Source organism: Podarcis raffonei, chromosome 10 (assembly GCF_027172205.1).
Source record: "Podarcis raffonei isolate rPodRaf1 chromosome 10, rPodRaf1.pri, whole genome shotgun sequence".
Lineage (NCBI taxonomy): Eukaryota > Metazoa > Chordata > Lepidosauria > Squamata > Lacertidae > Podarcis > Podarcis raffonei.
In genome coordinates, this window is record NC_070611.1 from 21198315 (window position 1) to 21223762 (window position 25448).

The window sequence follows — 25448 nt, forward strand, 5'->3', positions numbered from 1 at the left end:
TTCTGCTGTATACACCACCATCCCAAAAGGGCTCAGCCCTGCCAGTCCAATGCTAGCCTTACTCGGAGTAGACTGATTGATATTAATGAACATGACTAACTTAGGCCCATTGTTTTTAATGGATCTTAATTGGATATATTTTTCGGGGGGGGGGGTATTTCTGGCCCAGCTTCTCCGGAGTCCCTGGTCATGTGCTTTCCTCTTTCAACTTTGAGAGTTACTGGAAAGAACAAATTGGTCTTGCCTTCTTGTGCATGTTCATATTAAGAGTTTTCTTCTTTCAGTCACTATTTCTCTCGAAACTTCTGGAGCCATTGTTTGGCCTCCTTGCTCCTTTGCCCTTTCACCCCAACCAGTCAGCTGGCTCCAAAGCTTCCGGATTGATTTATTTCACTGCAAGATTAGATTACGTATCCAAAGGCCAGAGTTGTGATCTGGAAGCTCAGGTGACATCTGAGGGACTTACGAAGCAGGAGAGGAAGTGTTTCTTGATGTATCTGATGAGGTTGATATCCTCCTTTAAATGCTTCCTCCATTGCTTCATAAGTTAAGGTGGCATTCAGGCCGTGCTGAGCAGGGCTTGCAGCTTGGGGGCTGCTTTCAGATCTGGCTCTTAACTGGGCATCCCCAAGTTCACCTGTGTCACACAGTCAGCACACCTGGTGCACACAGCCTTACCCAAGTCATCCTCTGTTGAAATGTTAATCCATTGTTTCTCAAACTTGGGTCCCCAGCTGTTGTTGGGACTACAACTCCCATCATCCATGACCGCTTGGACCTGCTAGCTATGGATGATGGGAGTTGTAGTCCGGCAACAGCTGGGGACCCACGTTTGACAAACGCTGTGTTAATCGTACACTCTGAATGGAATTTTAGACCTTGAAATACTTCTCCGTCTTCCTGTCCAGCTTACTTTCTACCAACACTTCAGCAAGAAACCTAAAGTGATGCGTTGCTACCCCCTTGTGGTGAATCCTATGCATCACAGTAGCTAACTCACGACAGAATTGGTAAAAAAAAAAAAAAAACCCAACACCTGTATATTAAAAATGAAATAAAATGCTTGGCTCACAAATGCTGTTCTGCCGAGACAATCTGATGGTCCATAAAGGACATCGTGCTGCATATTAGGGTGCAGACTGTGTGCTGAACCCCAACCATAACCCAGCAAAGGCCATATCGAGAGTATTTACTCTTCTATAGCCCTGCTCTTGTTTCAGTTTCTATGCTCTGTAAGATAGTGCCAGAAAAGCTGCTCTGTAGATGGACCTGTTGTTTAACAGGAAGTTGATTAAGATAGTGCATGTTCTTCTTCTTATAATAATAGGAGGTTCTCTTTTCCCAGAAATGGGACATGGGTTGGGTTAATTAGTCAGATTTGCTTAACTTGAAGAACGTGTGTTAGTTAAAGCTGTATGTTTTGAGATTGGCTAGATGAGTCTCATGGCTGGCACTGGAATAACTGGTCTCCCTGAATTGTAGCTTTTCAAAGTAGACCCTGGGTGGACTCCTCTGGCATGTTAAATCAGATGCACAGTCCAATTTGTTATGCTGTCTGCCATCTGTAATAATTTAAAGTGATGATGGAAAAAAAAGCCAACACTTCTTGTAGCTGTAAGGTGTGCAAATTTCATTTAGCCCAGAGGGGAGAAGTTCACATTTCTTACAGGATGTCGTTAGAAAGTATACTATACTCTCCACAACCTCCAGTTGGCAGCGGGGGGTTGGAGAGGGGGAAAGCTTGTCATAATTCCCTTTCTCTGCGGTTTTTGTTTCAGGTTGATGAGTGGAGTTAAAAACAACGTTGGAAGAGGGATTAATATAGCTCTGGTCAATGGTAAGTGACGGGTTTGGGGTTTTTAAACCGTATCAGCATTCTTATATTAACGTTACAACTATTTCCAGGCAAGTAGTAAGGAAGCCTGAATGTTGGCATGGAGAATTAATCATAATAGAAGGCAAATTTCACATTTGGAATGACTGGATCTAGCTGCAAGTGAACAGTCAGTGGTAACTTTCAAAAGTGGCTAGCGTGACCTGCAACTAAATGTTGCAGCATAGAGTGGTCCTGTTCAGGGTCCTTCCAGAATAATTCCATTCCACTCCCCCACCATCATTCCCTCCCCTGCTTTCCCCACAGAACACGCCCAGTCATTTTTCAGGGGAGGGTTCTCTTCATCTGGTTACCTGCAAACCTTCGGCTTCCACCAATGCTACTGATAACCTCCCTTCTTTGTGTGTGGATGGCACCATTTTGCCAACATACAGATCTACACTTGGAAAAAGAGTGTATATGTATTGACTGTTTCCTTGAGAAGAAAAATACAAGGTCTGGCTGGCACTGGTTCTCGCTGTGTTAACTGAAAGGTTTTATCCGCTCCTCCCTTTGTGGTAGCCGACAGCACCGAAACAAAATCACAGTAAAACTTATAAAAAATTGATTGGATCCTAGCATGCTCTTGCCTTTTTGTACTTGCTGAAGTCATTAGAAATAATTCCAGAAAGTGGTTGCTGCCATCACCCTTTGCAAAAACCGTAATAACTTGGGTGACTCTGAGCTGAACTGTTGCCCGTTGCTTCCTAGGATGTTGTCCTCTAGCAGTCCAGCCCCAAATGGGCAGAGTTTTGGGGGTATTCCTGCTAAGTACCTACTTCTTAAAACCTTCATGAAACTCTAAAACAGTTCTGATTGTGGTTTTTCGTAGTTTACATGGTGATTTTGGTTTGCTAATGAAATTGTTGGCCAATAGGAGTTCACATTTCTGTGCCCAAACATAATCTAATCTTTGTGTGTACACTGTGATTAAATCCAGCACTGCATCCCTGTTGTAAGCAGACCACCCCAATAACTTTATTAAAAATCTTTACAAAATGGCAACTTGCATCTGTCAGTATTACCGTATTTTTCGCTCTATAGGACGCACTTTTTCCCCTCCAAAAATTAAGGGGAAATGTGTGTGCATCCTATGGAGCGAATGCAGGCTCCTTGGCTTTAGCGGTAGCAACGCGAAGCCTCCAAAGCGCAGAGGGAGAGCTCCCCCCGCGCTCCGGAGGCTTCGCGTTGCTTTCGCTGAAGCCACCGGAGTGCAGCGCAAACTACCGCTGCGCTCCGGGGGCTTCAGGCAGCTATCCGCAAGTCTTCGGAGCGCAGCAGGAGTTCCCGCTGCGCTCCATAGGCTTGCGGATAGCCGCTGAAGCCTGGAGAGCGAGAGGGGTCGGTGCACACCGATCCCTCTTGCTCTCCAGGCTTCGCTTCGCTGGAGAGGCGCTGCACAGTTTTCCCTCTCTGCGCAGCGCCCCTTCAGCGAAGCGGGAGGAGAAATGGAAGGGGCTCCGTTTCTCCTGCTGCTTCGCTGAAGGGGTGCTGAGCAGAGAGGGGGAGAATTCCCCCCCCCCCCCGTTCTCCCCCTCCTATGGTCCGGTGTGTCCTATAGAGCGAAAAATGCGGTGCATTTTTTAAAGAAAAAACAACTAATTTGGAGGACAATTTCAGTGGGGAGGACATTAGGCGAAAGCTTAGCCAAAGTTTTGTGTAATGGCTTTTAACATTCTGATAATCACTAGCTTTAAAAATGTGGAAATCGCTCGTGGCCTCTGCTGGTGATGGCTAAAGTCAAGCAATGGCCAAAGATGGAGGCATCCTGTACACTTAGCCAGATCCTGTCGCTGGTTGGCAGCTGTGTTAGAAGCCCACATTGCTTTGTTATAAGCACAACAGTGCAGTGCCTTTTGAAGGGGCTGTTTGCAGCTTCCATGTGAGCAAAATCTGTTCACTTTATCTGTAGTGGTTTTCGAACGTGCTATTACGTTTAACTTACTTATTAATCCTTTTCTAGGCAAAACAGGTAGCATGGTGGATACAAAATTCTTTGACATGTGGGGTGGAGGTAAGTGCTGGAATACTTGCTTCTTATATTAAAAAATCAGTATAAAATGAAAGTAGTTAAGCGAGTTTTCCTGCTCAGATGTTGAAAGAAGAACTTTGAATTGAAAATTGCATTTTGATTTAATAAGAATAATAATCTCAGATTCTAGACATTTGAAACTTATTGGCATATTGCTAGGTTGTTTGCAGACTTGAAATATAAAATCTCCCATCAGCTATCAAATATGTTATATGCTGGCAGGTGTGTGAGCGAAACTGAATGGTCTCTGCATTTTTAGCTTGTGCAGATTGCTGAATAGGGAGCTGGGCATTTAATTGGATTGATTCATTTAATGGCATGATTGATTGATTGATTGATTGATGTACGGTGGTGGGGAAGAATGAGTTGATTTTCTTTTGCTTCATTGCGTATCAGGTTTGTTTGTTAAAATGTGAAATTTATACTTTTTAGCTCATTTTCATTTTGAATTATTTTGCTTCCTGATTTTTAGAGGATGCTTGGATTTAGTCCTTTACAATGGATTTTCCTTGCATTTTTTTCGCAGCTGATTTTTATGTGGCAGTGTTGATTTTGATACTGACGAGGATGCTCTATTTAGTTAAGTTTTATAGAACGTTGAAATTGTCTCCTTTTTGTTTTGGTATCATTTGCTGTTTATTTGAGATGTCTTAACCTATGTTGTAAACCGCTTAAGAGTTTTGTTTAACTACGAGAGGTATATAAATGGTCCAAAAACAACAACAAAACAACAACAACAACCATGCTTCTGAAATCCACACAGCAAAAGGCTGGGTGTGTTACGGGTGTACTCTCAGCTCACAGTGGGAAATGGAAAGAACTAGAGCCATGCATGTAATGGAGTGTGTACCTAGAAAGTGCCCCCAGAAGATCACAGCTGGGGAACCTGTGTCCCTCCAGATGTTGTTGAACTACACCTCTCTGCTTTTGGCTGGGGCCAATGGGGTTCCAGCAACATCTGGATGCTACATGTTCATCATCACTATGGTAGCTACAGTAGGATTTTTGTAATCGGTGTGCAGGAGTTCCATAGTAGACAAATAAATGTGGATAGCATTCCCCGGTTGCAGGAAGTTAAAAACATTAGCATATACCATTGCATATTGGCTGTCAGTATCAATCAAATGCTAAACACCAAGGCATGTCACCTATCACTACTATGAAAAGCCAGGAATAGAAATTTTGAGCAGTCTGCAAACACTTGGCATCGAAATTTAGCAAAGAACATTCAGAGGTAATTCTTAAATGTAAACCAGTTTGGGCTCTTAATCCCAGCAACATTGCTATTTTCCATCTCATAACTTCTTTGAAAGGAAGTCCCATGTAGGAATTTTAGCACTGCATGCGATTGTGACTGTGTTGTGCTAAACTTCTGTTTCGTTTAGATGTCGCCCCGCTTATTGACTTTCTGAAGACCATTAAAGATGGAACAATCGTATTAATGGCAACCTACGATGATGGCGCAACTAAGTAAGCAGATGCTAAGACCACCCAAAAAAAGAGGGTTGTTTACACTTAGGGAATCAGTCATATGGATAAGGACTAAGGCAGCAATGTCTTGTCAGTTGCTGTAGTAGCAGTGGAGGACACCATTTCTCTGAATGTTTGACACTCCTAAGGCCATTTCCCTAGTCTGTAGGAGGCGGCTGAGCCTAAGCTTTTGTGGGGAGGAGAGGATAGACTTTGCCAAAGCATGGAGATCAAGGTAGTGGGGTAGGAGAGCAGAAAAAATAATAACCACATTTTGCAACCAATGCAAATTCATGTACTGCAGGGGGTTGGACTAGATGACCCTTATGGTCCCTTCCAGCTCTACAGTTCTGTGATTCTATAGACAAGTCTGAAAAGCCCGGCACCCAAATTTTCATGCTATGGTGGCTCATTTACCAGTAACGTATTTAGCATTAACATTCGATTCTGACCGAACTAAACCTCCTGATGTATACTGTTCTCCAGTGTCAGGTGTGAGGCTGGTAGTTGTGGTTTTGAGAAAATGACCTTGTGGATCTAATTAGGTCTGTGGCCTGATCTAGCTATATAAGCAAGCAAAATGACTAGGGAAATCCCTGAGAACTTGAATGCAATTGCCCTTGAATAGGTCATGCCTCTGGAGTTTACAGCTGGGAGCAAGGAGAAGGGGTAGTGGCCCAAGAGAGGCTAGGGTAATTACCGTATATACTCGAGTATAAGCTGACCCGAATATAAGCCGAGGCACCTAACTAATTCTACCACAAAAAACTGGGAAAACTTATTGACTCGAGTATAAGCCGGTTCACCACACCACAAACCTGGTGGTGGCGGCAGCGGAGGAGGAAGGAGCAGCCCGAAAGGACCCTCTCTCGACTATAAGCCGAGGGGGGCTTTTTCAGCATAAAAAATGTGCTGAAAAAGTCAGCTTATACTCGAGTATATACGGTAGATGAAATACATATTTTTCTTCAGTGGCCATGGAAGTTTATCTTAAAGCATTGGCATCCAATAGCATCCATCTGTATCAAAGTGAAGGCATCACTGGACTTTAATTGTACCGTTTTGCCCAAGTAAACACAACTTGAATGGCACATGAATCAGAATGGTTATTTGAATCAGTTGCGTAGATCGCAGACAGCCAGTGTGACCTCCCCCCCCCCCCGCCGAGGTTGCTGCTGTCATCATCGCTGACATCTGGTCATGCTGGTTGTGGCAGATGAAAGTTGCACGCTCAGAAGCCAACCCATTGGCAACCCATGGTTAATACAGCCAGGACCTTATCAGTTCATTTGATATTAACCCTTTTGAATCTTTTCCAAGGCTTAACGAAGAATCGCGGAAACTAATATCTGAACTAGGAAGCACATCCATCACGAACCTTGGCTTCAGAGACAACTGGGTCTTCTGTGGCGGGAAAGGAATCAAGACTAAAAGCCCATTTGAACAGGTTTGTTCCCAGGTTAACGTTTGGAAGCGCCATGTGGAGTCCAAGACTCAGCTGACGTACCTTGGCCTCCACAGGCAGCAGAATGAATGTGCTTGTAGAATCCTGAGATGATATGAAGGACTGCACTGCTTCAGACTGCAGACAGAGGATGCCCATTTTAATGTTTCTGCATTAAAAACATTCAACCAACCAACCTTCCTGTAACTAGAAATCCAGCACTTTAAGAGAGAAAAGTTTTAACTTTGCAGGCTTTCTGTTTGCAGGAAGTGTTTAATATAGGGAAACATTGAGTGGTTTCCACCTGCAGAATGAAATGCTCTCTCCTGTTCTGCCATCCCAGCATTTTAAACACCTTACTCTGCTGCAAGAAGTCTCAGTAATACCTTTTGCCGTAATCCGAAAGCACATTGAATTTCCACTGTTCACCCTGCGAGGGAAGTTGGAACTTGCCGTTTCTGTAACAGATACGCGAACATCTCAGATAATGCTCACGGTTTTTGCATTTCCTAGATCATATCTGCATTGCTTTTAACGGGCTCTGAAAGTTAGCCTCAGAGCACATTCCTCCTCTTCTCTATTGCAGAGCTGTAGAAATGTATGCAAACTTGGAACTGCTGTTATAATATCTGCATTGATTTGAATTTTCCCTTTCATTGGTGCAATTGGAACGTTTAGTTCAGTTCTGTTACACACAAGTTTCCAAAAGCCTCTACCTTTCATGTTTCAGGCACACCAGCAAGTTAAAGTGTTTTCTCCATGATGGCTTCCTTATCATTTTTTAAAAAACAAAATGGAAGGCTAGAATATAGATTTAAAAAATAAGTGTTTAACCTTTGACCAAGGATAGCTTAACTAGGTGTCTTACCGTTTTAATAGCTCACTTCCAAACACGTTGGGGCTATTCTACAGGAAGTAGAGTAAGCCTTATTATACCAGTTGTGACATACGTGGTTATGTGTATATTTGCAAGATCACAGTAGATGAAAGGAGACAATGTAAAAAAGTTTTTATTTCGTAAATGTGTGGGGTCCTTGCTGAAAGCCAATTATCGCTTTAGTATTTTGACTGTTGCAATTGTCCCCACCCCACCCCCTTTGCAGCATATTAAGAACAACAAAGACACAAACAAGTATGAAGGATGGCCAGAGGTCGTGGAGATGGAAGGCTGCATTCCACAGAAGCTGGACTGAAGGCATCGTTAAATGGACATTTACAGTGCAAAAGGACATTGGAGGGAAAATGCACTTTCTGCTGCTGTTGGGTAGAGAATACTCTGTATGGAGGAAGAAGAATTACTATGTATGGGCACATCCCATCCAGGCTAGTATCTCGCTCAAGGCCCATAAAAATGAATGGGAGCTGAGCAAATGAGCATGGTGAATCGCGCAATTCATTTTTAAATGGGGCTTGTGCAGGGATTTATCCGGCCAGATTGTGCCCCATGTAAATACTCTCCAAGCATGTTTCCACCTTAGAATGTGCATGGGCGTTGACATTTTCAAAAATCCGATTTATTTATTGTCAAAATGGAGATCCTTCTTTTGGTGTAAATGTGTACATAGGCCCAGGTCAAGGAAATTACTCTTTCTAAGCATCTGCCTCCTATCCTTTTACTCCCCCCCCCCCAAAGCACAATGTTCAGGTTATTTTATGGTAAATCTCTTTTAGAACTACCAGCATAGGCCATTAAATGTACCCAATAAATAACTGAACTGATCCTGAGCTATGTTGTAGTTTGCTCAAACAATGGTGACGTTGGCTGCAAGTGCATATCTGGTGGGATATGCCAACCTTAGCCAAAAATGCGAACTTATATTTATGCTCTGCCTCTTTGAAAGCAGCATTCTTCTGTGATCCCTCCTCCTTTTCAGACCTTCAGATAGGTGAAGGTTGAGTGTTGAATACAAAATTGTAGGCTGCTATAAGAAGCACAATTAAACCCTTTTAAAATGAAAACCAATGTTATATCATTGCGTTCGTTGCTATTGTTAGATTATCTGTGGCCCATGCTTCTGGTTAGCAAAACATACTGCTAATAGAGCAGGATAATGTAGTTGCTTTGTGTCTGTGTGTGTTCAGCTAGACATCTTTTAAAGTTCTATAAACCACCAACCGCGCCAATTGCTTTAGATAGTATTGGAGAGAAACCCACCGTTGGCAGTTAGTGTTATTCTGGAAGCAAGCAGTTGCATGTTAAAAAGTAGACTTAATTTCTATTAGGAATTAAACTCCGCACGCATCAGCTAATCTGGGCGGTTTTGCTACCTATCCTACAAGTAAAAAATTGAGGAAAGGGGTTGAATATTTTGGGGAAGGGAACTCTTACGGAGCACATCTATATTATAGGACTGAAAATGTTGCCAATTGAATATCCTGTTTTAACGATAGGGTTTAAAAGGGCAGACCACATCTTTAAGGATATTTGATGTTCGTTTATGGTCATTTCATCACCCCCTGGCAGGTGTGTGCATCCTATCGGTACTGATGGTTTGGAAAATCCATGTGCCACATTTTTTGCTACTAGGCTCTAAAGGGCTCTACATGCACAGTGCACACCTCTGGCAATCGCTGGAATCCACAGACTGTTTGTCCCCCCCCCCAAAAAAAAGCACCTCCAGGAAGCAGAAAGACAAGCTTCTTCCACAACTTGCTGGTACTTGGTGAGAATTGTGGGCCCAGTGTTCCTATAAGTGACTCAGGCCATTTGGGTTCTGCTTTGTAGTGGGGGGGAGCTGCAGTGGTGCTAATTTCTGCAGTCCTCCACTGGGGTTCCAATTTGGGTGGGGGTTTTTTAGACTTGTACACAACTCAGAGGCAGTGAACCTGCAGCCCTTCAGATGTAATTCAGCTACAACTACCGTCCCGTCCCCCCCACTGGTCTTAGAGACCTCATCAAAGTGTAAAATAATTTTGATGGTGTGTTTGCTGTAGGGGATCAAGTTATATTTCTGTGTACAGTCTTGTCAAGTCTGCGCTGTGTTGGCAGATAGGGTTAGCCAACCTTCCCCGCCCCGACAGTAGGAGCATTTTAAAACCAAGCAGTTGACTTGGTTACTGAGAGTTGCAGTTGGACTAATCAAATATTGTTTGCACTAAAGATATTAAAGCAATACTGATAATTATGGCTTAAAATAGTTCAGAAGAGCCACCCAACTTTCCAAACCAAGAGCTGGTGACTGGAATCTGAGCTGCTTTACTGTTTTAACCTGTTCATACCATGTTTTTTCTCCCTTCTTCTTAGCAATTTACTGTAGTCTAGCAATAAAATGCACCCTCAACAGTCAAGGCAATTATTTGTAAATACCATGCAGATTTGTTGTTCATGTTCAGAAGAAATAAAACCACATTTCCGAGTATTATATTTTTTCATCAAATAAAGTTTTTAAAACCCACGACCAAAAGTTTTATGGGCTCCACCAGAAGCCCATGTTTTTACTTGGTGTACAAAGATGCTGAAAGCCTGCCTTAGAAAGGTGAAGCACAAACGCAACAAACCCAGGCATCAATCCCCCTACACTAAAAGCAGGAAGTCCTGATTGGCTGCAGCTCTGCTGAGAATCCACACAATCTCTTTGAAAAGGGAGTTTGATGCTTGCAAGCTCTTGGATGTCGATCCCTGGGATCAGGAAGCATGAAAGCCACACTGGAGCTGCTTCATGCATACATTGTGCAAAGCATGCTAGCCGTGGACATCTGCCAGGGAAATCCTTCTGAGCATAGGTTTTTCAGTGCCACAAAACCTCCCTGCGTTCTGGAACCAACTAGGGTTTCAGTGTAGGGAAAGCATATATGTATAGGCGTCCCCTTGCAGATGGCCCTGCCTAAGGCTTGGACTTCAAGAGTGATGCATATGTAACAATAAATAACTTTATTCAGTTAACAAAGGTGAAAGAACATGGTCATGTTTTAAGTATAAAGCAATGAAATACAGCACCTTAAAAAATTAAGCATATTAGATGGAAGTTGCTTGGCTACCCCGTTCAGTTGCTCCACCTGCAATAATCTTACTCATTCTCCCGTTGAGTCTCTGTCTGTGCAGATGCCACGTGAGCTGCCTGCATCTCTGCTCTCAAACCCATGTGATGAGTTATAAAAGATCTAAAAACCGCCTTACCAAATGGGGAAGATTAAGCTTGTCGCCATCAAAGACAAAGGGGTAGAATCCAGATCTAACCATACTTCAGGCAGAAACCACTGGAATCAATGGGATCGAAGTTGCTTGTGACTAAGTTCCCACCGATTTCAGTCTAAGCATGATTAGTTCTGGATCCAACCCTATAACCACACTGCCAGTTCTACACACATTTGCATGGGAAGAAGTCTCATGGATCTCAGACTTGCTGCTGAGAAGCCATGCACAAAATACCAGCAAAAGCTTCTCTCAGTTCTAGAAATTTAACAGGCTTAAATAAAACACTGGATGCGAACACGCATAACTTAAATACATGCACTATATAAACTTTTAGTCATATCAAAAATACAAGACATTTAAGCACAGATGCTTTCCTTCAAAGCTTCCATTTACATAATAATTACCATGACATCACCCTTCATTTTTGCGGAAGTATAATCAGTCCCGAAAGACACTTGAGGCTGCCACCCCTGTGCATGGCTAGCTGGGAGTCAAAACCACTAAACTCGATAGGATCGGAACAAGCAAGCATAGGAATGAGCTGGGTTAAGTAGTGGGTTTCATGTGCATATGTATTCCAGCAGTTCCAGGAAGCCAACCCACATGTGCATAGCATTTAGGGTTTTATGTACCACACAGTGGCTGCAAAGCAAGATCTGCAAGAGCTAATAAAAATTCGGCTTTTGAGCTGAAACTCGAGGCTTGCCCGATTCCGCCAGCATTTCTTCCCGTCAATAGTGCTGATGTTGACAAAACACTGCTCGGGCTGTTAAGTAGATATATGAGCCAAGCCTAGTGGCTAAGCCGGCATATAAGATAACCAGTTGAGAGATTATAACCAGATGCAAATAAGTCCATTCAAATCAATGAGATGTTTCCACAAAACCGCCCATGATCCAGCAAAACAGGCCAATGTATAATACCAAACAGGGCAGTCAGCTGCCAGCTATGGAAGATGGAAGGGGGCCACTAGCCATTAAAGCAGGGTGGAGAAGTTCCAGCCTGCTGGCCAAACTTGGCCCAAGGGATTCAAATTTGGAGTGCAAGATTGTCTTCCTCGATCCACACTCACTTGCCCCCCCAACATATGTGACATCAGGTTGTAGCAGGTAGAGATGTGGCTTTCAATGCACCATTATGAGCCTTAGAGCAAGCCGACTGCATTGGCAAACTGGTTTCCTAGGTGGCACTTACTCCCGTAGTAGCTGATGTATTCAGGCAGTAGGTTTTGGAACTGCCGCCCATCGGCTAACGGGTAAAGGTGTCGTTCGAGGAGCTTGAAAACACCATGCAAAGCTCTTTTGCAAATCCTGCACGGTGCTTTGAAGTCCTAACTTTGGGACTTCAAAGCACCCAGCTACCTGACATCAATGTGAGGTCGTGTGTTGACGGGTGGGCAGCCCCGTCCACCTGTGAAGTTTGATCCAGTAAGAATCTGCAGAGCCAAAAAGTTCACCACCTGAGAATCACTTTCCCCTCACGCATCTCTCCCCATAACAACCAGAAGTCATGATCCAGGAAAGCATGCACAACAGACCTATACAGTCAGATTTTCTGCTGTTCTTAGAGAAAAGTCCCATGCCATCTCACTGAATTCAATTCAGATTGACCTACTGTGGTTCAATGGTGGTGATTCTATGATACATAGAGGTTATCTGGTCCAGGCAAGATCTGCAGTGCAGGATCAAACAACAGCATAAACCTTTGCTTGAACCTCTGCCTGAATGCCTCCAGCAATGGACAGCCCACAACTGTCTGAGACTGCATATTCTGCTATTGAATGGCTCTTAAGAAAGGCTTCCCTTAAAAACTTTAGCCGAAATCTCCTTCCCTGCAATCTCACTGCTGGTCCTAGTCCCATCCTTTGGAACAGTGGAGAAGAAGCCTGTTCTGTCTCCCTTCAGATATTTGAAGGCGTGAACTTAATCATCACTCCTTCAAGCAAAACATACCCAACTCTTTACCCAACGCATTGCACACAGAACTCGGTTTCTAGATCCCTCACCAGGTCAACCCTCCTGTAGACATGCTCCCCGTTGCACGGATTCAAATCGCCGACCTTCTGATTGGCAAGACATGCTCCAGTTGGACAATGTCCTTAGAAACAATGGCACCATTCACAAAGCAGGAACACCTTGACTTGCCTTTTTTCACAGCACAACTTTACCCATGACTAATCAGAATGGATGCTTTTGAATTATGGTGCTGGAGGAGACTCTTGAGAGTCCCATGGACTGCAAGAAGATCAAACCTCTCCATTCTGAAGGAAATCAGCCCTGAGTGCTCACTGGAAGGACAGATCGTGAAGCTGAGGCTCCAATACTTTGGCCACCTCATAAGAAGAGAAGACTCCCTGGAAAAGACCCTGATGCTGGGAAAGATGGAGGGCACAAGGAGATGGGGACGACAGAGGACGAGATGGTTGGACAATGTTCTCGAAGCTACCAGCATGAGTTTGACCAAACTGCGGGAGGCAGTGGAAGACAGGAGTGCCTGGCGTGCTCTGGTCCATGGGGTCACGAAGAGTCGGACACAACTAAACGACTAAACAACAACAAATCAGAATGGGCCTTACTTCCAAGTAAATGGGATCACAGCCTCAAGTCATCCATATTGGATAAGCTAAAAGAGCCAAGGTAATTTAGAATCAGTAGGTTGGAGACCCAGATTAAAAGAGTTGATCTGCCTTAGTAGCTCAGATGGCAGAGCAAGAGACTCTTAATCTTAGGGTTGTGGGTTCTATAGCCCCACGTTGGGCAAAATATTCCTGTATTGCAGGGGGTTGGACTAGATGACCCTTGTGGTCCCTTCCAACTCTACAATTCTATGATTCTAAGACATTTCTTCCCGTAAGACCAAAGGCACATCAGCAAACACCTGAAAAACTAAATCAAAAGGATAATTTTGTGTTCCTCTCTCTTACCTTTCCTAGAGCCTCTGTTTTAAGAGTTGTGTCAAAATTGAGGCCATTAAAGGTTGGTCCAGTGTTATCTTATAAAATTTCAGAAAGCGTAATTTAAGCAAACGTATTAACAGTGCAATCTCAACAGGACTTGAGGCAATTCCAAACTGTTGCTATTTGGAGGGGGATTCTAACACAAACTGGCAAATTCAGGCTGTGCCATTATAGCTGATTGGAAGGTTTGCTGCAACAAAAGCCATTCCCCCAATAGAACAAACTTTTTGCAGTAAGGAAAGGGACAGGAAAAGGCAATCGATAGAAAGTATGGGACAATGCTTGCTGCGACGCAATGCCATCCAACCTCTGTGCAAACAAATCAGGATGCATGTTCACTGAATAGCCAACATTGCCCAAAATTTGCAAGCAAGTTCTTAAGTTTGCAAAGCCCATTTTTTCCTTACGTCAAGTACAGTATATGACTAAATGTAGATTAACCATTTTATTGGATGGGGCTCCAATGCCATCTAGTAGATCCGGACTCACAAAGCTTATCGGTTTATCAACATTGGCCACAGAAGTGGCTTTCGGTGCAAGAGGAAGGGATGAGGTGGTGGCAAGGTCATTTCCCAAAGGAGTCGTTCCAATACTCCTGCTAGTGCATTTGCACCACAGTGATCTCCAAGTCGCCCCCTACCTTCCTCCACCCGAGCTGGCAAACCACTTTTGACTGACCATACTTACAATGACTAGGAAACGATGGCTGTGCCAAAGAAACAAGATAATTGATTAACCTGATTGGAATAAATGCCTCTTGCAGGGTGGCCAAAAAGATCTAAAGGGAGCAATGCATCCATCCATCATGGATTGATGATCCTCCGGTCAATGGAGCATGCGCCAAATTCGCTGACACGCACACCATAGTTTTCATAGCACACTGGCATGTTATAGTCACAGACAGGTGTGTTTAGCAATAGCATATGGGAGACATTTCCATAAAAAGAATGGAGCATCACATCACAAAACAAAAATAATCAGCATAATTTTTTTGGGGGGGGAGGAATGAGAATGCCTTAAGCGACGACACCACAACGTTCCCACAAAGCTGCTCCATTTCTCTCCCTTTTCCTCAATGAAGCTTTTAATGGCACTGGAGAAGACACAACTAAAATTTTTAAAAACCACCAGGAGGTCGCAGCTACACATCTTTTTGCTTTAACTGGCGTGTACTCCCAACGCCAAGGTCCAGATCTGCCCAAGAAAGCTTTTCAACCCATCTTAGATTCGGCTCGGTTAACTGATGAACATCTCAGTCTTACCCTTAACATTTGACTAGCTAAGCAAACAGCCGTACAACTGCTGGTAATCCTTTGCTCCCAGAGGTCTCAATAAACAGAGTACTCTTAATACATGGGATCAGCTTATCTTGTACCAGGAATCCTTGTAGCCTCCAAATGTTTCATTTAAGCTCTTCTGGCTGCCTTGAGAACTGTGTCCAGCGTTGTCAAAGACGTGTCCATCTTGACTTCACTGATCAAAATACTGACTATTCACGGCGATTATGGACACGAGTCGCTCCAGTAGGCCACCCAGCTAAGCAAAATTCTTCAGATAATCCAGGTCTCCACTACTGTTAGTTTTAAATGGGGCCTCTACTTATTCCGATCTGCCCTTTCGATACGAACCAACACCTTTGGCCCTTGAGGCTCTTCATCTCAAGACGCCTCCTTAGCAGGACCACGAGAAGACTACTTCTCAGGGTTTTTCTCTCGTCATCTGTTTTCAGGGCAGGTACGGTTTCACTTGCAAGTATGGACATCAGTCATGGTCTCGCATCTTCTGCAGCGTACGTAACAACACCAAACAAACTTGCAGTCGCATCTCTCCACTTGCCTGACGACGTGGGTGTTGTAACCGCGGCCGCAGCACAGGAGGTTGCATCCATCCGGCCCCTCGGAAGTACGGTTGCATTCCCTTCCTTGCGTCCCGGGGACTCCCAGTTTGGGATCTTCAACGCAGTAGTTGGGGGACTTGTGGATGTACAGCAGATCTTCTTTGCGGATTGGTATCTTCCGCTGCCTTTTGTCTTTCCTGCGTATCTTTCTTCTCGCCCTGTCAGAAATCTGGATGCTGCTTTCGTACTTCTCTTTCAAAAAACTGCCAATCTTTGCAAAGGAGGACATAGTCTTCCAGCACGTCTTGAGAGCGCAGGAGCCAGAGACTCCGTGGCAACGGCAATCCACCGTCATCAGTTTTGCGACAGCCTGGGGAAAAGTTGAGACCAAAACAATCCACAATCAAGCAATGTTCCACTCATTTGTTAACTACCAAGCAACAGATTCTACGCTTCTAAGGCTATGAAATGACAATGCCCAAAATGTTTAAACATCTTCCATTTGCAAGTCGTCTGCTTCTCAGTAATGAAGCCAGAGATTAAAGAACAAAAAAGCAGACAGGTAAGTGAGAGAGCCATATGCACAACTAGAGCTCAGGTTCTTGCTTTCATTGCAACAGTTCTTGCAGCCAAGCCGTTTCTCAAAACAGAACTACACCCAGTCTCTTCAGCTATGGCAAAGGTTGCCTGCCTTTTAGGACCAGCAGGCAAATTTCAAATTTTGAGAAAGAGCAGTGGGGCAGCAGTCACAAAAATAATAAAAAACCCTATTATTACTGTTATTATTGTTGCTGCTACTAATTGTTGTCAAAATTTAAAGACCGCCCTTCGTGAAAAGATCTCAGGGGCAATTCACAGAATGGTTGTTATGGGGTTGTGGCATAACACAACACTGCTGCCGTGGGGGTGGCAGAGTTGCACAACTCAAAATTAGAGACAGCGCCGTCGTTGCTGCTGCCCCATCGTCAGACAACCTCATACTTGCCACGGGGAATCACCTATGTTGTGCTGGCTCCGATTGTGGAGATAACACAAAACTGATTTTGCACATGGACAGCAACACAATTGTTATTGTTGTTTTTGTGTGTGTAAGAACAATAACAAAAGCATTCCTCCCAGACCAGGAAAAATATGTAAGGCGGGCATGCCAGTCTCACTCTTACACTCTCAGCACGTATAGATACCAGAGACACGCGTGCTTTTCTCTCCAAAACACTAATACATGTCTTCCCCACCTATACACAGTAACTCCTTTTTCCTCTACCCAAGTGCACCTCTCATGTTCTTAAAAACGGCACATCAATCTGTGTAAGCATCTGAATAAGCACAAGATTATATATACAGTGGTACCTTGGGTTAAGTATTTAATTAGTTCTGGAGGTGCGTTCTTAACCTGAAACTGTTCTTAACCTGAAGCACCACTTTAACTAATGGGGCCTCCAGCTGCTGCCGTGCTGCCGGAGCACGATTTCTGTTCTCATCCTGAAGCAAAGTTCTTAACCCGAGGTACTATTTCTGGGTTAGCGGAGTCTGTAACCTGAAGCGTATGTAACCCGAGGTACCACTGTATACATATTTATGGCAGAGCAGCTGATATATGCACCTGAACCACGAGAACCAAGAATCTTGTCCTCTACTGAAATCATTGCTAACCTTATGCCCCAACTAATATCTGAAATAGCATCCCTGACAGCTTAGAGCTTACAAAATCCGAGTCCAGTACTGATCTGAGCTCCATTATTGGAATATATTAGAATATATATTTTTGTTTTAATTCCTGCAGTGGTGGTGGTAGGATGCTGCTTAGAAGTCACACCTTCTGCGGCAAATCCCAGGTCTCTAAAAACTAGAAAGTTTAGTGGTTAGCCTTGGACTTGGTTGTGATGTTCACTAAGTGACCCTGGACAAGTCTCACTTTAACTTGCTTCGCAGCTAGTTGCTGTGAAGATAACACAGGATAAGGAAGACACAGGAGGTGGTGGGCAGTTATTTTGAACAACCTGAGGGTGGACAGGATAAAAATACAGGTTTGGATCCAGACACGCCCCTCCATGAATGAACAGGCTCTTTCTGCTCACAGCAGCGCCCCGATTCATCCGAGGTTCCAGGCGAAGGGTGGGGAGAAGTGATTTTCACAAATTCCATCTGCAACCCCCAACACTTGCCCTCCCAGGCAGCTCAAGAGTGTTCCCCAACTTTCTGGAGTAGTTTTTTTAGCAGGCTGCAGAGGGAAGGAGGAACCGCTGAAAAACCGCGTGAACACAACTCTGCATAGGCCTGGATCTAAAAAAGTAAAGGTAAAGGGACCCCTGACCATTAGGTCCAGTCGTGACTGACTCTGGGGTTGCAGAGCTCATCTCGCTTTATTGGCCGAGGGAGCCAGCGTATAGCTTCCGAGTCATGTGGCCAGCAGGACTAAGCCGCTTCTGGCGAACCAGAGCAGCGCACAGAAACACAGTTTACCTTCCCGCCAGAGTGGTACCTATTTATCTACTTGCACTTTGACACGCTTTCAAACTGCTAGGTTGGCAGGAGCAGGGACCGAGCAACGGGAGCTCACCCCATCTCGGGGATCGAACCGCCAACCCTCTGATCGGCAAGTCCTAGGCTCTGTGGTTTAACCCACAGCACATAATAAATAAGCCACTTTGTGCATGGCCCAGAATTTGTCAGACAAACGCAATGGTGGGGAAAGACAAGTTTTCAACCTTCACATTTAAAACATGCAGGTTTCTTAAAGAAAAGCTCCACACAGGGAATGCATAATCAGAGGAAGCTATCTTTTTGTGTGCAGGTCAAAGAGATGGAAGATCTTGGGGTATGGTGGCTTAATGCCAGGGACATGGGGAAGCAGCAAGGAAACTGTGTCTCCCTCCACCATTCATTGGCTACATATTACAAGTGGAATGGGAGGACAGGAGTCAAATCCATACCAGTCTTCCAGCTTCGTTGTTATGCAGATTCATGGCTAGCAACCTGCTGCCATCTTTCCCCGTGACATTTTCCACAGGGCCGTCTAAAAACTTTCTGCTCAGCCACATTCCGTACTGGATGTCATCGGAGCAGCCGCCCCAGTGCCAGCCTTCGCTGGCTGAGCCACCACTCTGTAGCTTGGGGTCACAGGCGCAGTCGGTCATGTTCCCCACGCTGCATGAATGAGTCACGGAATGCACAAGGCCCGCTGCTGTCACCGCCGAGATGAACGCTGTTTCTTTGGTACCTGCAGAAGGACATAGTCATTCAATCAATCTCCTTTACCGGCACAGAAAAAGTGCTTCATATACAGTCGTACCTCGGAAGTCAAACAGAATCTGCTCCAGAAGTCCGTTCGACTTCCAAAACATTCGGAAACCAAGGCACGGCTTCCAATTGGTTGCAGGAAGCTCCTGCAGCCAATCAGAAGCTGCGTAAGCCTCACCGGATGTTTGGGTTCCAAAGAATGCTCACAAACCAGAACACTCACTTCCGGGTTTGTGGTGTTTGGAAGCCAAAACGTTCGACTCGCAAGGCGTTCCTTAACCAAGGTACGACTGTACATGATCAGAACACAACAGAATGAACGAAACATAGGAGATACTTTAGGATGAAACTGTACAGGCACCATGAGATACAAAAATGGCTCTTGGGACCTACGGTGACGTAATTTCGTGGCGTCACTCAAAAATCTTGCCACATTCTCCACAATGTCATTTCTACAATTGCTCAGCAGATAAGACACCCTGGAAGAGTCGATAATTCCCCTCCTTCAAAAAGGGGGCCAAACATTTATCATATGTTTTTTGCATAAACTGGGAAATAAAATAAAACACGTGTGAGGGATTCAACCTGTTTTGTGCCACAAGGGCAGTGACTTTCAGAGGATGGGATTGTCAAAAATCTACCTGCAGGCGGCAAGACATTAAATCTTGCAAGGGAAAGAGCTCTGCGTAGGTGGGGATTGAAAGGTGCTGTAAATACGGAGCGTCCTGGTTAAACGAGGGTGGAATTCCCAACCCCAAAGGGAAACAGGTTTTGTCGGCTGCGATGTTAAGGGTTTGGAATTCAATCTCTAGGATGTGAGGGCGATCTGGCTGCGACACCTGTCACCCCACTGATCGCCAGGGTTGGATTCGACTCATCTGGTGGGCTAGGCGGCTGTCCCCTTCCACCCTCACCACATCATGTGCATCCCTCCCAAAGCTGCACACTTGGTGGAAGAGGCCAACCATCCCAGATAGGAGGGTACCACTCTTCAAAACATCACTCAAAAAGGTTGACAGCATGATCTTGTGGCCAGAATGGTGCCCGCTCCCATTAAGCCAGCAGGAGAGAACGAAATCTTGGCCCTCCTCCCGGGGAAATTCATTCAGTTTACGTCCAGCTGAAATTGACAGGGCAATTTAGTCACAACGGAGTTCAAAGGGACTTCAGTGTTACAAGCTTGCTTTGGATTGGGGCCAGTGTACTGAGATCACAGAACTTAGGGCAGCAGTCGCCAGGTTGGCGTCTTCTAGGAGGGATGCGTGTGGCACTGTGGTCTAAACCACTGAGCCTCTTGGGCTTGCCAATTGGAAGGTTGGTGGTTCGAATCCCCACGACGGGGTGAGCCCCCATTGCTCTGTCCCAGCTCCTGCCAACCTAGCAGTTCGAAAGCACGCCAGTGCAAGTAGATAAATAGGTACTGCTGTGGCGGGAAGTGAAGCAGCGTTTCCGTGCGCTCTGGTTTCCTTTGCGCCAGAAGTGGTTTAGTCATGCTGGTCACATGACCCGGAAAGCTGTCTGTGGACAAATGCCGGCACCCTCAGCCTGAAAGCGAGATGAGCGCCGCAACCCCATAGTCACCTTTGACTGGACTTAACCGTCCAGGGAGCCTTTTACCTTTACCTCAAGATGTTGCAACAACAATGACCACTGGTTCTGCTGCTTGGGGAAGACAGGAATTGAAGACCACCAACATTTGGAAGGCAATTGTTGGCTACCTTTGAATTAGTGCAAAGGATGGGGAACCTTTGCCACATGGTCTCCACATGGTCACAATTGGCCCCACGCCAGTCGCAAAAGGCACCCGGCTGATTTCTAATGTGCACTGCATGGATGGGACGTGAGACAGTGCGTCTCAAACCCGTCACTTTCCCACTCCTCCCAACCAGAGGACCTACCGCTGCTCAGTTCATAGCCAAAGCCGGAGGAAGCAGGAGCCGCAGAGATGGGCGAAGGGTTGGAAGTCTTAGAAGCCGTCTTGAGCGGCAGGAGGCAGTTCCAGCGCTCGTGTTTGAACTGGCTCTGGCACTCCTCAATCCCCAGGCGGGCTCCTTCGCGGATGCTGGGCAGGAGGTTGGGCTGCTTCTTGCACAGGTCCTTTTGACGGCCGTTCAGAGGCAGGTTGGCGCAGCCCAGTTTCTCGGGGACACCAAAGGAGGCCATGCCCAGCCACCTGAAAAAGCAGCCCCTGGGGTGAGACCCAAGCACCGGACATTTCATTTGACACAGGTAAGACGAGAGCGGCCAAAACAGGAAAGAGGAGCCACGGCTCAAACAACCCAGCGATGTGAAAGGACTATCGAAACACCAGAGGGTCAAAGGAACACAAATTCATGGAAGACCAGCGGAGGGAGTAGCTAAGGCTGTGACCCCCATCATCCCTGACCACTGGCCATGCTGGCTGAGACCAATGGGAGTTGTGGTCCTGGACATCTGGATATTAAACAATGGTCACCAGTTAGATCATATTACACCGATCCCGGCACAACTCCACTGGCTACCAATTAGTTTCTGGGCCCAATTCAAAATGCTGGTTTTGACCTATAAAGCCTTAAATGGCTCAGGACCGCAATACCCCAAGGACCGCCTCTCTGCATTCATCACCTGACGCCCTTCTTCCTTAGCCTCCTCCACGTGATGTCCAGATGGTGGCACCATGAAAACGGGCCTTTTCTGTAGTGGCTCCCTGCTTATGGAGTGCTCTCCCCAGGCCGGTTAGCCAGGCACCTTCGTTCTACATTTTTAGGCACCAGGCAAAAACGTTCCTCTTCATCAGGCCTTTGGCTGACTGATGTGGGAAGGGGGGTGTTATTATTTTGTTGTTTTGTTTTACTTATTTACTTGTTTTATCCTGCATTTTAAACTTTGAACCGCTCTGAGATCTTATGATGAAGGGCCGTATATCAATCAATCAATCAAGTACAGTCGTACCTTGGCTCCTGAACGCCCTGGAACTCAGACGTTTTGGCTCCTGAACGCTGCAAACCCGGAAGTGATCGTTCCGGTTTGTGAACGTTCTTTTGGAAACCAAACGTTCGACGGGGCTTCCGCAGCTTCTGATTGGTTGCAGGAACCTCCTGCAGCCAATCGGAAGCTGTGATTTGGTTTTCAAATCTTTTGGAAGTCAAACGGACTTCTGGAACGGATTCCGTTTGACTTCCAAGGTAAATAAATAAATCTGGGCATTTCCCTTAAAAAAAAAGTGATGCTCAGAATATCTTGTAATCTTTATTGGCCACTTCCGAAAGCATTATATGACGCTTCCAAATGCAACATTCCTCAGCAATAGGTGTGGAACAAGAAGCACCTGAAATCAGACGATAAGCTAGGACTGGAGAGGAGAGGGAGGGGTTAGTACTAGGCATCTTGGATTTCTGTGGCAGGGCAAGACTGTTGCCTGAGAGGATTCTGCAGGAGGGATCACTATCTCCCACATCCCCAGAGCGCAGGGTTTGACAGCTGGGTGGAGTCGCCCATCTGTCAATCACCTGGCACCACCATGACATCAGGCGACCCGGTTTTTCTTTCTTTACCTTACATGACTTCAGGTGTGGGGCAGGTGAGCTTGGACAAAAGGGCCCCACAGGAGTTCTAGAGAATCTAATGAGGTCCAAGGGCTAGGCACCCTTTCTCAAATTTGGGTGTTGTTGTTGGGCTACAACTCCCATCATCCGCAGCTACCAGGGATGATAGGAGTTGTAGTCCAACAATATCTGGGGACCCAGTGTTAGGGAAGGCTGGGCTAGAGGCTCCCCACTGAGGCCTTCTAACTCCGCAGCAGTCAGAAAGAGGACTGAACAGTCCCTTGGTAGGTGATAGATGTCACTGAGGAACTGTACAAAGCCCTTTGACCGGGAAATTCCCATAGTAAACAAAGGGCGATTTTAAAAACCTCATTGTACAATGTAGCTTTCCCTTTTTGCTATACAGTGGTACCTCAGGTTAAGTACTTATTTTGTTCCAGAAGTCTGTTCTTAACCTGAAGCTGTTCTTAACCTGAGGCACCACTTTAGCTAATGGGGCCTCCTGCTGCCGCCGCGCCACCACTGCACGATTTCTGTTCTCATCCTGAAGCAAAGTTCTTAACCCGAGGTACTATTTCTGGGTTAGCGCAGTCTGTAACCTGAAGCGTATGTAACCCGAGGTACCACTGTACTGATATGAGATAATTCAAACACAATTCCTGGAGCCACTTGGGAAAATACAGTCATGAGAGACTACTGGATTGTAACAGCCTGTATCACATCTGCAGTTAATGACATTCCCGCAAACACCCCAAGCCTGTGGCATTTGTGTGTGTGTGTGTGTGTGTGTGTGTGTGTGTGTGTGTTTAATTTAATCAGCACAAGACATATCCAGGCAGGATTCCACCTTGCCAGATCCTGAGCACAAAATTATCTCTGCAAATGTGAAAGGAGCAGAATCGTTTCACAGAACGCATCCTCTGAGCACAAACTAAAAAAAAACCTCGTGGGATGAGACCAAAGGCATTCTCTTTCCCAAGCAAAGGCATGTGGGAAGATGGGAAGCAAGAAACCTACTACTGTTGCTATGTAACTGGTGTGCTGGATCCCACCCCCCACCCCCGCCTTATTTGATAACCCTGGTTTCCAGTATTTACAGAGCAAGGGAGAAATGCTTCGCAGTCCACTTTCTCCATTCCATGCTGGATGAGAGCATCCAGTCGTGATCTGGTGTTTAGAGCACTGGGAGACCAGCTTTAAATCTTCACTCAGCCATGAATTTCATTGGACCAGCCACTGTTTCTTAGCCTAACCTACCCTGCAAGGTTGTTGAGAGGATAAAACGGGGAGGGGGAAAAAACCATGCATGTACCTTTCAGCTTCTTGGAGGAAAGACAGGATATAAATAAATGCATGCTAAATTGTAGACCATGTAACCAAGTTTCAAACAGATTTGTACCTTCAGATCAAATCAGGGTTTGAGGTTCTTCTCAAACAACACACACAAAATAGATCTGCAAACTTTGCTGCCACCATTTGTGAATATTATAAAAGGGGTGGCAGGTTTGTATTTATTTTTACTAAAGGAATCGAAAAAGTTCGCTTTCTAGGGCGTCCTAGAAACTTGTAAGGATGAAATCAGCCTTCCGCTTTGCTACGTTTGCAATGTGTTATTTGATGGGGGAAATGGCAACCCTGGTGCAAATGTACAGGCAATGTCTCTGCCATATATATATATATATATATATATATAGCACACTAACATTTCTCAGTTTAAAAAGGGACCTTTAAAAAGGTGTTTCAGAAGCATTTGCACACATCCTGCCTTGGCGTTCCTTCTCTCAAGAAGACACAGGATTGCCCGGATTCTTTGAGCCTCCTTAGGAAAGCAGCTCCTTTTAGATCGGCATAAATGACTATGCATGCAACCGCCCCTTTGAGCTTTACTAACGCGGCGGCATTTGATATGGGAATGAGCATTCTGGCCCACCAGGCGAAGGTTTGAAAGTCGCGTGACAACCCACCAAAGAGCTTTCCTTATAAACAGCCGCGCCTCGCACGTGCAAAAAAGAAAAAGAAAGAAAAGGCGCTTCCGTGTCGTGCGGGAAAGCGGGCATTCTATTACGTACAGACCCGGGAGATTCAAACCCCGCACGTGTGAAAACTGCCCAAAGCTCGGAATCGAGTTAACGCCTGGGTAACGTCGTTGTTTGAGCACCGTGCTGATATAACGCCAAGCTTGTAGGTTCGATCCCCGTATGGGACAACTGCGTATTCCAGCATAGCAAGGGGTTGGGTTAATGATCCTCGTGATCCCTTTCTAACTATTATCTTTGAGAGACATTCTGCAGAGCTGAGAACGGCTTGCATTTGTCCCGAAGGCAGGAGAGGCGCAGCCAATTCGATCACCCCACCCCCGACCCCGGGAGATGAGGAATCCCCCTCGGCACCCGCTTCTACTCACATCCAGTTGCCGTGGGCGCCGCAGGGCCAAAGTTGCCAGAGCAGCGCCGTGCACAGCACGCACAGGCGAGGCAGGATTCCCCAGGGCGCCCCCTTCTCCATAGCCAGTGCATGGAGATCCCCGGGAGATCCCCACCCAGCCGCTCTCCGCTCCCGCAGCTGCGATCTTCAGTCCTGAGCAGAGACAGCGCCTTAAAAGCCCTTCCCCTAACTGAGGGGAGCGCCGCTCACGCGGATCACCTGCGAGGGCAGCGCGATCCCCGGCCGGCGATCCACCGGACGCGACCCAAGAGAGCAGCGCGCCCTCCGAAAGGGAGAGAAGTTCTGGCGCGCCTTGCCTCGCTCCTCTCGACTTTGGCGACTCTCGCTCGCCGCCTCATTGGCTGGCGGAGGCTCATCAATATGAAACGCGCTTCTCATTGGCTGCGGCGCGTTCCGAAGGGCTCGCCCGCACGCGGTTGTAATCAGGCGGTCTGCGCTGTGCTCTGCGAGCCTTCTGCAAAGGCTTCTGCAAAGAATAAAACCGAAATTTTG

The 25448-nt window shown here is 45.8% G+C and overlaps 2 protein-coding genes across 3 annotated transcripts in view; one reads left to right on the forward strand and one right to left on the reverse strand.

The window, feature by feature from the left end:
- The window catches only part of FAM3C (FAM3 metabolism regulating signaling molecule C), a 34659-nt gene extending 26331 nt beyond the window's left edge, over positions 1-8328 (forward strand). The window contains exons 6-10 of the mRNA XM_053405119.1: positions 1779-1837; positions 3837-3887; positions 5291-5375; positions 6696-6822; positions 7923-8328. Of these exons, the coding sequence (XP_053261094.1) occupies positions 1779-1837; positions 3837-3887; positions 5291-5375; positions 6696-6822; positions 7923-8012 (412 nt within the window). The 3' untranslated portion in view covers positions 8013-8328. The remainder of the gene's footprint in view (positions 1-1778; positions 1838-3836; positions 3888-5290; positions 5376-6695; positions 6823-7922) is intronic.
- A 7313-nt stretch (positions 8329-15641) lies between these two features.
- Positions 15642-25237, reverse strand: WNT16 (Wnt family member 16). Of its 2 annotated transcripts, none has more exons than XM_053406292.1 (4): positions 24916-25237; positions 20886-21160; positions 18681-18967; positions 15642-16117 (listed from the first exon to the last, which is right to left on the reverse strand). In XM_053406292.1, exons 1-4 carry the CDS (start codon positions 25014-25016, stop codon positions 15653-15655), a joined length of 1128 nt encoding a protein of 375 aa, XP_053262267.1. In that variant the 5' UTR covers positions 25017-25237; the 3' UTR covers positions 15642-15652. The 2 variants fall into 2 exon arrangements, with proteins under 2 accessions (XP_053262267.1, XP_053262266.1); XM_053406291.1 differs by having other exon boundaries at positions 20886-21175.
- Between the last annotated feature and the right edge of the window lie 211 nt (positions 25238-25448).